Source organism: Danio rerio, chromosome 5 (genome assembly GCF_049306965.1).
Source record: "Danio rerio strain Tuebingen ecotype United States chromosome 5, GRCz12tu, whole genome shotgun sequence".
NCBI classification, from domain to species: Eukaryota; Metazoa; Chordata; class Actinopteri; order Cypriniformes; family Danionidae; genus Danio; species Danio rerio.
In genome coordinates this window covers 63,804,023-63,817,735 of record NC_133180.1, presented here as the reverse complement: position 1 = coordinate 63,817,735, position 13,713 = coordinate 63,804,023, and the positions used below count along the sequence as shown (strand labels likewise).

The following is a 13,713-nucleotide window of genomic DNA, read 5'->3' as shown; positions in this document are numbered from 1 at the left end:
CATTTGAGGAAATCGATTGCAACAAACCATTTAAGTTCTAAAGCTAACTCATTACCTTCTACATTTAGTTCAAAACGTTTTTCAAATGAGTAGAATTAACTTTCAGTAACTACAGATACATCCATGTCAGCCTCTTTTGTCGAAGGAATTATAATTCGCCTATTTAACCCATAACTCATGAGCTGCTCAACCACTTTTAACAACTGAACCAGTCACCACGGATATGGTTTTATTTTCCGTGGTGGTGTTGATAACAACTCTTTAGAAATTGAATACAAATGTGCCATTCATTGCTTTGGCAAGTATCATGTAAACAGTGATATGGTTGATGATCAGATATTTCTATGTTTGGGACACTATGTTTGGGATTTTTTTTTTTTTTTTTTTATCTGATATTTACTTTTTCAAACAACAGTCAAAAAGAAATTAACTTCCACATAACCCGTTATGGAGAAACTTCCAAGAAGGTAACACATCACACATGCACACATGCACATAAACTCTACCAACATGGTTTCCGGGCTAAGAGTGGTTTGTAATTATGCTGCACCATACCAGGCTCACATTGAAATACAACTTAATTTGAAACTATTGTTTTTGATAAGGCATCTGCTTAATTTGGTAAAATATTTTTGCTTTACAAATGTAGTATATTTATTTTGCTGATTTGTATATCAGAGTACAGCAACTACTGTAGACCCCTTTTTGCAGTGCCGTACGATAGAATTTCACAAGTTCAAACTCTAGTGTGACCGCAGTATGATTGATTGATTGATTGATTGATTGACTGATTGATTGATTGATTGATTGATTGATTGATTGATTGATTGATTGATTGATTGATTGATTGATTGATTGATTGATTGATTGATTGATTGATTGATTGATTGATTGATTGATTGATTGACTTTCTGTCTGAGTGTACTTTACAGAGTAAAAAAGTGGTTGATATATTGATTGACAGACTGACTGGTTAGACAACTGGTTAACAACTGAATAGTTGGTTGATTTGTTTGTTGGTTGTTTTACTGACTGACTGGTTTGTTGGTTGGTTCTTTGACTGACTGGTTAACTAGTAAATTGATGGACTAAGCGATTGACTGACTGGTTGGTTTATTGACTTACTGACTGACTGAGTGACTGACTGACTGACTAGTTGGTTTATTGATTGATTGACTGTTTGGTTTATTGACTGACTGACTGACTGACTGGTTGGATTGTTATTTAGTTTATTGACTGACTGACTGATGCTTGGTTGACTGGCTGACTGGTTGTTTAGTTGATTTATTGATTGACTGACTTACTGGCTGATTGCTTTTTACAGAGTAACAAAGTTATTAGTTGGTTGATTTATTGGCCGACTGACTGATTGACTGACTAGTTGGTTGATTTGCTTGTTGGTTGTTTTACTGACTAACTGGTTTGTTGGTTGGTTTATTGACTGAGTGGTTGATTAGTAAATTGATTGATTGAGTGATTGACTAACTGACTAGTTGGTTTATTGAATGACTGACTAGTTGGTTTATTTTTTTGGTTTATTGACTGACTGACTGACTGATTGGTTGGTGGACTTTGGTTGATTGATTAGTTGGTTTATTGATTGACTAGTTAGTATATTGATTGACTGGTTGGTTTATTGATTGACTGACTGGTTGGAATATTGATTCACTGACTGCATGGTTTATTTTGCTAGGATCACACTAAAGTTCGTATGTGAAAATTCTGTAGTACGACACTGCAAAAAGTGGCAGCATTAAACAAGATAATTAGCTATTAAAAAAGTGAGCGATTGGTCCATGTTTTAAATTTCTGTCCAAAGAGGTCGTGTTTTGATCTTCGATTGGTCTCACGCAATCATGTGAAGCGATTTCGCAGGTCAGAGTTCACCAATCTTGAAATTTTCAAAGCAACGAACTGCGATACTTGAGAAAAGTAGCTTTACTGGTCATGTGATTGATTGTTTTTTTTGGTTAGTTTGTTGACTGACTGACTGACTGACTGACTGGTTTGTTGGTTTATTGACTTACTGACCCACTCGTTGATTAACTGATTGACTGACAGACTGACTGGTTGTTTGTTTTATTGGTTTCCTGACTAAGGGGGTTGTTGGTTTATTGACTGACTGACTGACTGACTGACTGACTGACTGACTGACTGACTGACTGACTGACTGACTGACTGACTGATTGGTTTATTGATGGCCTGACTGAGCGGTTTGTTGGTTTATTAACTGACTCACTGACTGACTGACTGACTGACTGGTTGGTTGCTTTATTAATTATCTGACTAAGTGGTTTGTTGGTTTATTGATTAACTAGTCATTTAGTTGGTTGACTGACTGACTGACTGACTGACTGACTGACTGGTTGGTTGGTTGGTTAGTTGATTGCCTGACTGAGTGGTTTGTTAGTTTATTGACTAACTGGCTGGGTAGTTGTTTGTTTGGATGGTTGTTTTATTGATTGACTGACTGACTGACTGACTGGTTGGTTGGTTGGTTTATTGATTGCCTGAAAAGTGGTTTGTTGGTTTATTGATTGATTGACTGACTGACTGACTGACTGGTTGGTTGCTTTATTATTGTCTGACTGAGTGGTTTGTTGGTTTATTGATTGACTGGTTAATTAGTTGGTTGACTGACTGACTGACTGGTTGGTTGGTTGGTTTATTGATTGCCTGACTGGTTTGTTGGTTAATTAGACTGTCTGACTGGATGATTAACTGGTTGACTGACTGGTTGGTTGGTTTATTGACTGACTTACTGCCTGACTGACTGACTGACTGATTAGATGTTTGGTTGGTTGTTTCATTGATTAACTGACTCTCTGGTTCAGTGGTTGGTTGGTTTAACTAATTAACTGAATGACTGACTGTCTCGTTGAATTGCTAGCTGGCTGACTGGTTGATTTTAAGATTGATTGATTGATTGATTGATTGATTGATTGATTGATTGATTGATTGATTGATTGATTGATTGATTGATTGATTGATTGATTGATTGATTGATTGATTGATTGATTGATTGAGGGATGGATGGATGGATGGATGGAAGGTTGGTTGGTTGGTTGGTTGGTTGGTTCGTTCACTCATTTATTCATTCCTTCATTTATTTGTTGATTTGTAATGTACCTGTGGAGTGAGTGCAAGACCAGGTTGGTGCGGGAGAAGTCCTGTCTGAGTCTGGGATGGCAAGGAAAGCAGATTGGGTGGCAGGAGTGCTGTAGGAAACAAAAATAATTTAACATGCATTAGGGTTTGCGTTAAAGTAAGCATTTATGTACTGCAGTTAAATCAAGCAAAAAAACTGTTTGTTCAACGATGAACAACGTTTCTGAGAATATAGGCAATACAGTACATACACAGACCTTGATGTCCTGACTGGGCCTGTGAGAGGAGGAATGATGAAGGAGAAGACAGGTGAGATCCAGGCATCAGGACGAGCTGCGGCAGAGGGTGCAGGGAGGGCATCTCCTGAAAAACACCCATCACCCTAGTCATTAATATAAGCCATTACATGTTTTCGCACAATTTTTTTTATAGCTTTAAAGTTAAAATGATTTCACCAAGAACACGTCTGATTTAAATTTAGTATAAAAAAATCCCCACATCCATACATCAATAATTAATCTAGAAATATAAGGAGACTATAGAACAAAACAGAAGGAAAATACATTTTGCATAAAGTCTATCAAGATTTTTGCATTATGATATTATTTTGAAAACAATTGAGCGGATTTAAATGAAAGTCTAAGCTTTTCTGTGGTTTTTCATTTTCATAATTTTTTTTATTAATAAATCAATTATTAAAATTTATTTAATTTATTAATATACATTTTTTTTAAATATCTAAATTTAAAACTACATTTTTAATATATTGTTTTTCTCACATTAAACATTATTTTGTTCATTAGTGAGAACTGGGAAAAAATTAAGTTTACAGATTTAAATGAAATGTAGTGTTTAAAAGCAAAATTGCAACTAATTATTAAAATTTTCTTTCATTAAAATAAAAAATACATAAAATGTAATTCAGTTTTCAGAAATTAGATAAAAATGAATTGTTTTGATTTGTTTAACAATTTTTGATCACTGAATGCATCATTTATTTTATACTGCTGATATAAAAAACAGTAATAAAAATATTGGGAACACTTTAGGTCACAATTCATGCTGTTTACTGCTGTCCTATTACTTGCCTATTATTAAGATATTAACTGTATATTAGTAGTTATAAAGTTGCTTACATCCGTTCACGGGATCAGAAATTGGGCCCGATCACACGGTTTCAGACTCGATCGGAATCGGATGTTATCGCCTGATGAGGACTCGAATATCATTATGCAATAACTTGCCTAATTACCCTAATCTGCATAGTTAACCTAATTAACCCAGTTAAGCCTTCAAATTTCACTTAAAGCTGTGTAGAAGTGTCTTAAAAAATATCTAGTCAAATTTTATTTGCTGTCATTATGGCAAAGATAAAAGAAAGTTATTAGAAATAAGATATGAAAACAATTATGTTTAGAAACGTGTTGGAAAAAATCTGTTCTCTGTTAAGCAAAAACTGGGGGAAAAAATTAACAGCGGGGGCTAATAGTTTTTATTAGTTGAACTGTACATACACATATATAGTAGGTAGTGCTGTTGCCTCACAGCAAGAAGGTCTCTGGTTCGAGCCTTGGCTGAGTCAGTTGGCGTTTCTGTGTGGAGTTTGCATGTTTTACCCGTGTTTGTGTGGGTTTCTTCAGGGTGCTCCGGTTTCCCCCTCAGTCCTAAGACATGTGCAAGCGAATTCAGTAGGCTTAATTGTTGTTAATAGTGTATGAGTGTGAATGAGTGTGTATGGATGTTTCCCAGAAATGGGTTGCAGCTGAAAGAGCATCCGCTGCATAAAACATATGCTGGATAAATTAGTGGTTCATTCCGCTGTGGCGACCCCAGATTAATAAAAGAAATAAGTCAAAAATGAATGAATATATATGTTTATATATTCTCATTATTGTTTAACACAATTGCAGTTATGTGGTGGCACAGGATTAAGACTTCACACTCAAGATATGTAAACTTGGGACTGCCTGCCGGGTGTTTTAAGTCGAGGTGCTATTTGTTTTAAAATTAGATTTTTTTATATTTACTGTTGCACTAAAGTCCAAAAGTGAAGAATTGATGTTATTTATAACTTGATTGTTCAAGCTACCTCACAGAAGTGCTCTGTTTGTTAACAGAATTGTTGAATATTAAAATAAGGTAAATAAAATAAAAAACAAGGAACATCCTTTTTTGCTCTTCTTTATTCTTTTTTAATGTATTGTAGAATTATCCGATCAGGTTTTGGAATTGGTAGACACTCAAAATCAAATGACTCGGACTAGAGGGCAAAGAAACCTGATTGGGACATCCCTATTATAAAGTACGATCTTATTCTAAATCCCTATTCCAACCAAACACTTATACCCAACTTCTTCCTAACTAAATATCAATAAACAGCTAACAAGTAATTTATTAAGCTATGAATTGTAACCTAAACTAAAGTGTTACCAAAACATTTTATTTATTTATAAAAATTACAATTCAAGTACAATCACATTGTACTTGAATACAATATCACAGAATTACAGAAATATTACAATTACAGAATATACAAGTACTTTATTTCATCTTAATTTTCTCACTACAAAACATAATTCCCTTTTGACCACTGCATGAACTTAAATATCACCCAAACATCTAAAGTTGATGCATTTCCAGCCTCTCCATGCCTGAGATAGAAACATACCCCAGTCAGCTGGCCAGGAGGCAGCGGTGATCCCTGAGTTAAGTGGCATGTCTTGTGTGAAGATCCAGAATGTGGTGAATCGTTCAGGTTCTCGGTTTTAATCTGTACACCAAACAAAGACTATGTTAAGTAACTCAAACCCAGAGCACATTTTACAGTTGTGTTTTGGTCCTCGGGCATGTGTGTGTGTGTGTGTGTGTTTTATGTGTGTACTCAGAGACCAGTAAGGCTGCTGGACTTGTTCTGCAGGAGAGGGCCTTTAACAAACATTCCTTCCCTTCCCGCAGGCACAGTATGCAAATACCCTCCAAGCCTGAAGCTTAGTTCCTGCGCACGAAACCTTTCACTGTCCTTACCAATAGATCATATGACAGAACTAATGAGGACTAAAGAAAACGTTGCATATAAGTGTAGCTATGTACTGCTCTGTGTATCTATCTGGTTCATTTTCTGATGATGACCATTTAGTAAAGCAGTGTTTGTATACTCACTTGTCTGGTGAAGTCGATGCCATTTTGTTCAATGTCTGGAAAATAAAAGGAAAGTTAGTACAGTTCTGCATTAACATCTACACTGTGTGCTTTCTCAATTAGATCAAGCTTATTTTACTAAAAACTTTTTTCAGTTTTTTCTTCACCACTTGACCTTTTAACTTGCCAACCATTAGTTCATAGGTTTTCATTAAAACAAAACAATTTTAAAAACTCAAAATTTTCTTGCACTGTCAGAAATTAGTCCAAATGCTGTGACTGTGGAGGTACCTTTTTAAGTATGTTTGTAGCTTTAAGTTTCATATAGGTACCTTTAAAAGACATATCAATACCTATAGTGTACAGATGAGTATCTAAAGTGAGTATGTTAATACCTAAAGTTTGTGAATATTAGTATCTAAAGTGTGAATATTCATTAATTCATTAATTAATTCATTTATTTTTCTTCAGTTTAGTCCCTTTATTTTATCAGGGGTCGCCACAGTGGAATGAACGCTAACTTATCCAGCGCATGTTTTACACAGCGGATGCACTTCCAGGTGCAACCCAGTACTGGAAAACGACCATACACTCTCACATTCACACAAACTCTTTGACCAATTTAGTTTATTCAATCCACCTATAGTGCATGTCTTGGATTGTGGGGGAAACTGGAGAACCTGGAGCAAACTCCACAGAGAAATGCCAACTGACCCAGCCGTACTGCCTAAAGTGTAAATATTAGTACCTAAATAGTGAAGTTTAATTAAAAGGTTTGCGTATTATTAACTAAAGTGTGATATTTGTACCTAAAGTGTGCGTATTAGTACCTAAGGTTTACCTAAAATGTGAATATTAGTATGTGTGTATATTAATACCCAAACTGTGCATAGAACCTAAATTGTGCATCTTTGCACCTAAGTGTGCATGTTAGTACCTAAAGTGTGAATCTTAGTGCCATAAGTATATATAATATTACCTAAAGTGTACGTATTAGTTCCTAAAGTGTGCTATTAAAGAGTGAACATTTGTTTCTAAAGTGTGAGTATTATTATCTAAAGTGTGCATATAAGTACCTAAAGTGCACAGATTAGTCCCTAAAGTGTGCATAGTAGCACGTGTAGTGTGCATATTAGTACCTAAAGTGTAAAAATTAGGTCCTAAAGTCTGAATATTACTACCTTAAGTGTATATATTAGTTCCTAAAGTGTACATATTCGTACCTAAAGTGTGCATATTATTACCTAAAGTGTGAATATTAGTATGTGTGCATATTAGTACCCCAAGTCTGCATATTAGTACCTAAAGTGTACATATTAGTGTGTGCATGTGTGTTTTACATAAAAAAGGCTCAAAATTCATCTGCAAAACCTTTTATTCTAAAATTACCAAAATTGACTTCATCCGATGTTCAGATTTTTGAGTTATAAATGAATGCAAATATTTAACTGTGCATATTTAATGAATCAATACCTCTAGTTTAGTACACACCAAAAGTATGGTGGTAATTATTATTTGTGTTTAAAACCTGTTCACCTTCAATGTCTTGCCATAGTATCTATAATGGACCACACCATGAAAACAAACAGCCAAACGTTCCACTGAAGCGTGGAGGGTTAGTTGGGGGTTCAAAGGTCGTCAATGGCAGGTAATCTCTCTTGATTTGAATTTCAAATGGAGCTCTATGAGCCTGTGGTTGCAGTGCCACTCACTCCCCCCATAATATGGAAATCAAGCCTCTCCTGAGCTAAACTTCCAGTATGGAAATCATCAGATCATGCAAATGAGTTTCCATGGCAACCTTTAGAGGCCTTCACATTTGAATACTTACAGACCTCCAGGTGCATCTGTGTTTCTCTCTCTCACACACAAACATACATGCTTATGCACGCTCCAATAACAATAATGTGACTATAAAACATGCTGGAACCCATTACCTGTGTTTTAATTATACCACATCCCTTTAAAATGTTAAAGTCAGAATAAATTGTAATGCTGTCATGTTATACATACAAAGTCCAAAATAAGAATAAAAACTATTTAAAACTAATAGTAAAAGATTAAAATTAATATTTTAGTAATTGTTGCACTTTTTTATTTTACTTTTAATATTTTTATATTGTCTGTTATTATTTTATATTTTCTGTTTTTATTTTATTTGATATTTTCAGTTTTTTTTTTCATTTTATTTTATATTTTCTGGTTTTATTTGATATTTTTCTGTTTTCATTTTATATTTTCTGTTTTTGTTTTATATAATATTTTATGCTTTTATTTTATTTTATATTTTATGTTTTTATATTTTTTATTTTATTTTTTTATATTTTGTTTTATTTTATCTTTCATGTTTTTATTTTATGTTTTTATGTTATTTAATATTTTATGTTTTTATTTTATTTTATATTTTTTGTTTTTATTTAATGTTTTATGTTTTTTTATTTATATTTTATGTTTTTATTTTATATTTAGTTTTTCATATTTTATGTTTTTTCTTTTATATTTTATGTCTTATTTGATTTTATTTTATATTTTATGTTTTTATTTTATATTTAGTTTTTCATAATTTATGTTTTTACTTTGTATTTTGTGTTTTTATTTATTTTATATTTTATGTTTTAGGCGAGGCAGTGGCGCAGTAGGTAGTGCTGTCGCCTCACAGCTAGAAGGTCGCTGGGTTGCTGGTTCGAACCTCGGCTTAGTTGGTGTTTCTGTGTGGAGTTTGCATGTTCTCCCTGCCTTCATGTGGGTTTCCTCTGGGTGCTCCGGTTTCCCCCACAGTCCAAAGACATGTGGTACAGGTGAATTGGGTAGGCTAAATTGTTCAGTTGTTGGTTCATTCTGCTGTGGCGACCCAGGATTAATAAAGGGACTTAACCGAAAATAGAATGAATGAATGATTATATGTTTTAATTTTATTTTATATTCATTCATTCATTTTTCTTCGGCCTAGTCCCTTTATTAATCTGGGGTTGCCACAGTTGAATGAACTGCCAACTTATCCGGCATATGTTTTATGCAGCGTATGCCCTTCCAGCTGCAACTCATCACTGGGAAACATCCATACACACTCATTCACTCACATAAACTGAACAATTCAGCATACCCAATTCACCTATATCACATGCCTTTGGACTGTGGGGGAAACCAGAGCAAGCCCACTTCAACACGGGGAGAACATGCAAACTCCACACAGAAATGCCAACTGACCCAGCCGGGTCTCGAACCAGCAGCCTTCTTGCTGTGAGGCAATTGTGCTACCCACTGCACCCCACAGTCCAAAGACATGTGGTACAGGTGAACTGGGTAGGCTAAATTGTCTGTGGTGTATGAGTATGGATGTTTCCTAGAGATGGGTTGCGGCTGGAAGGTTAAAATCGTGCTGGATAAGTTAGCGGTCAATTCCGCTGTTGCGACCCCAGATTAATAAAGAGACTAAGCCGAAAAGAAAATTAATTAATCAATTAATTCATATATATGAATATGTAAATACATAATTTATGTTTTTACTTATCTAATTTTCAATGAATTGGTTTAACCCTGGATTTAGATGAGCTTTCGATAATGATCAAGTAGGCTTTATTCAGAATAAAGACTATTTGTAAACATGCATTTTCTTGTTTCTTCTACAACCCAAATATTTATAGTTATCACATGACCTGCTGGGACATCTGATAGGTCTAACCCAAACCCTAATCCATAACCAAACACCTGACACCGCAGAGGTGGTGGAACATAAATGACACACATATATATGTATATATGTTTTAACATTCAGAGACAATACAGGGCTCTCTCTCTCTGAATTCTCATTTCTTTCAGCTTCCTCATTTAAACAGGACTGTTCCCTACAGAAGCCATTGTAAGCAGAGCATGATTCAGTATCGCCTGAGGCCATATGAGCGCTTCACAGCAAACAAACCGCCACATACATCCTGGTACAGATGTATCATTCATCAATCTGCACGCATCTACTAAGCTCAGCTACTCTGTGTGATAAATAATAAAATAAACACAAAAAATTACGCTGTTGTTTGTTTGAATAACTTTTTTTAAAATGAGCTGAAACAACACAGTTATGGAGGTTATTTTTTGATGTTCAATCCACTTAAATTTGTAAAGTTTACTTAATAACTCAACTTAATAATAATAATAATAATAATAATAATAATCATCAAATAAAACTGTCATCCTAACACCAATAAATAGTGTAAAACAGCAATACTGACTACAAAAATATTGTCTTTTTTTTCATCTGACTGTCAAGATGCTAATTATATGTCTGTTACACTTTCTTTTTTGAATATTTGTTTCACTGATTTTTGTCAATGCCTGGAACATAAAAGATGATCAAAATATACAGTTGAAGTCAGAATTATTAGCCCCCCTAAATTATTATCCCCCTGTTTTTTTTTCCTAATTTCCGTTTAATGAAGAGAAGATTGTTTCAATAATCTCCAAACATAATAGTTTTAATAACTTATCTCAAATAACTGATTTATTTTATCTTTGCCATGATGATAGTAAATAATATTTTACTAGATATTTTTCAAGATACTTCTATACAGCTTAAAGTGACATTTAAAGGCTTAACTAGGTTAATTAGGTTAACTAGGCAGGTTAGGGTAATTAGGCAAGTTATTTACAATGGTTTGTTTTGTAGACTATTGAAAAATATAGCTTAAAGGGGCTAATAACTTTGTTCTAAAAATGTTGTTTAAAAATTTAAAACAGCTTTTGTTCTAGCCAAAATAAAACAAATCAGTCTTTTTCCAGAAAAAAAAAATATTATCAGACATACTGTGAAAATTTCTTTGCTCTGTTAAACATGATTTGCGAAATATTTAAAAAAGAAAGATTCAAAGGGGGGCTAATAATTTTGACTTCAATGTTATATATATAAAAAAGTATGACTCCTACAGTTTGAACATACTGCCATCAACACAAAGAGTTAAAGTTCCGGTCAAAACCACAAACTGTTGTTGTGAAGAAGCCCTGCGGCACTTCGTGAAATGATGATCCTCATTTGATGTGAATGTGAGTCACAAACACATGTATTTACATTCAACCGCACATAAAATGTCGGAAAAACAAATGACTGGAAGATGGACAACTTGTGAGAAAGCATCAATCAAACAATGAACAAACTCCCATTGGAATGGAAAAAAAGTAATCCAATAAAATTATAAAATTCTATCAAATAATGGATACCACACAGTTCAAGCTATTAACACACCATTAACTACACTCAAAAATGAGTTTTGCTACTTGTTCCAACTACTTATTTAAAATGAGCTGAATCAACACAATTCTTAGTTTTTTTTCTTTTAAGTTTATGATTTATGTTGGGACAACATGATTAAATTGTGTGGAAACCATCATTTTTAACAGTGTAAGATGATTAACTCAATAAACTGCTAAACTGCTGCTTATTAATTGTCAGTAAGGGTTTAGGGTAATCAAATAATGCTTCCAATAGACCACAGATTACTAAAACTAAGAGTTTTAATAAAAAAAAAATACAAATTTGGCTGCTTATCAATAGTTAGTAAGATCGGGGGTAGGTTAATAAAATAATATTTCTAATAGCACAGAATACTTTATAAGTGTCTATAATATTGTGAACAACATCACTGTGATCACACTTTTTCTTTAAGCAACAACTCTATTAACAACACTATTAACAAACCATTAACTAAGATTTTAGCTCAATACATTTCTAATTAGCTGCTCATTAATAGTTAGTAAGATTGTAGTTGGGGTTAGGTTAATCAAATAATATCTCCAATAGCACAGAATACTTTCTAAATATGTACAATTGGTGTGAACATCATCACTGTAACAAAAAAGTTTACACTTTACTTTAAGTGCACCAACTCACACTATTAACAAACTTTTAACTAATATTTTGATCTCAATACAAATTAGCTTTTTATAAATAGTTAGTAAGATAGTAGTTGGATTTAGGTTAATCAAATACCTCCAATATAGCACAGAATACTTTTGAAATGTGTAAATATTGTGAACATTATCACTGTAACAAAAAAGATCACACTTTACTTTAAACTACAACTCATTAACAAACCATTAACTAAGATTTTAGCTCAATAAACGATTAATTAGCTGCTTTTTAATAGTTAGTTAGCGATAGTTAGGTTTAGGTTAATCAAATACTTTCAATATAGCACAGAATACTTCGAAATGTGTATAAATGTTGTGTATGTCATCACTGTAACAAACAATTTCACACTTTACTTTAAGCTACAACTCATTAACATTAAGACTTTAGATCAATAAATAATGAGCCCAACAAAAATTAATGACAATGAATGTGGTTTGTTAATTTACTAAGTTTAATTCTTAATTTATAACTAAAAATATTTAAGATTTCTTTACAGTATATATATAAATACACACACACACATACATACATACACACACATAGGTGTGTTGTTTCCACTAAATATCATCACACATTAGATAAGAAACCGTTTCAAAGCAACACTGAAAGCGTGAAAATGCTCCTTACCAGCTTGTTCATGCTGAGATTCTGTCTGCTCAACAGCGTCTGTGCTCATCTTAATATCTGTAATGATAAATACAGCTGATTTTCCTACAGGATCACAACTTTATGCAGACACTGGGGCAATTCATGCCATGGCCCTGCCAGTAAAATGATCTTGAGGTTTATTCTAATGTGTCCAGCTTTCAAATGCTCTCCTTTATGTAAAGGGCTCGTTGTAATATTCATAAGAGCAAGGGTATCCCCGTTGAGCATTCACCACAATCACTCTGTCTCTCCACCCTAATCTCTTCTAGTCAAAAACATTTAAATCTGTCAATATAGAGAGCTGTGAACAGGTACGATGCAAAACAATATGATTCCACAAAACGGTCACTGCTTGAGAAGACTGCAGGAATCTGAGAGACCAAGAAGATTTGTATTTATACAGTATGTACAAAAAATATCCACTTACCTAAAAGGTCTGTTGAATTATGTCTCCTGCTTTTTCTCAACTCACAAACTGAGAGAAGCCTTTTTTAAAAATGTTCAGAGGAACTCATTTAGCAAAGTGGGTTAGTTAGTAGAGGCGCATTGAGCTCGTCAGTATCCCACAGCAGCCAATAGACACGTCATTTGCATAAGGCCCTCGGTGTGTCCTATCCAGACTCTGACTTTTTGCATAAAACAACAAAAGGCAGACGGCAAACTTGGAAAAGCTTGAGAATTAGAGCATGCGTGCTGTTCTGCCTGTGCTCTGTGTACACTGAAAACTTAAAGTGTGCCTGCTCTTTGATTGAACACGGCATAGTTCTGTTTGTTCAGATATAGCGTTTGCATCAAGGCTGGAATTATTACAAGGTGTTCACATTTAAACCCTTTTCAGGCACTTTACAGGTTTATATTCAAACTTTTACAGCACTTGTGTGGCAAATCCACATCATGTACTTTTTCATAACATTTTATTT

The 13,713-nt window shown here is 33.9% G+C and overlaps 1 protein-coding gene across 5 annotated transcripts in view; it reads right to left on the bottom strand.

The window, feature by feature from the left end:
- pou2f3 (POU class 2 homeobox 3) overlaps window positions 1-13,341 on the bottom strand; it is a 57,273-nt gene extending 43,932 nt beyond the window's left edge. The window contains exons 1-6 of one of the 5 annotated variants that reach the window (XM_005171993.6): window positions 13,221-13,341; window positions 12,773-12,829; window positions 6,268-6,302; window positions 5,777-5,878; window positions 3,360-3,471; window positions 3,130-3,218 (exon numbers count right to left, since the gene is read on the bottom strand). In XM_005171993.6, the coding sequence (XP_005172050.1) occupies window positions 3,130-3,218; window positions 3,360-3,471; window positions 5,777-5,878; window positions 6,268-6,302; window positions 12,773-12,821 (387 nt within the window). In that variant the 5' untranslated portion in view covers window positions 12,822-12,829; window positions 13,221-13,341. 5 annotated transcript variants of the gene reach the window in all.
- Window positions 13,342-13,713: the final 372 nt, after the last annotated feature.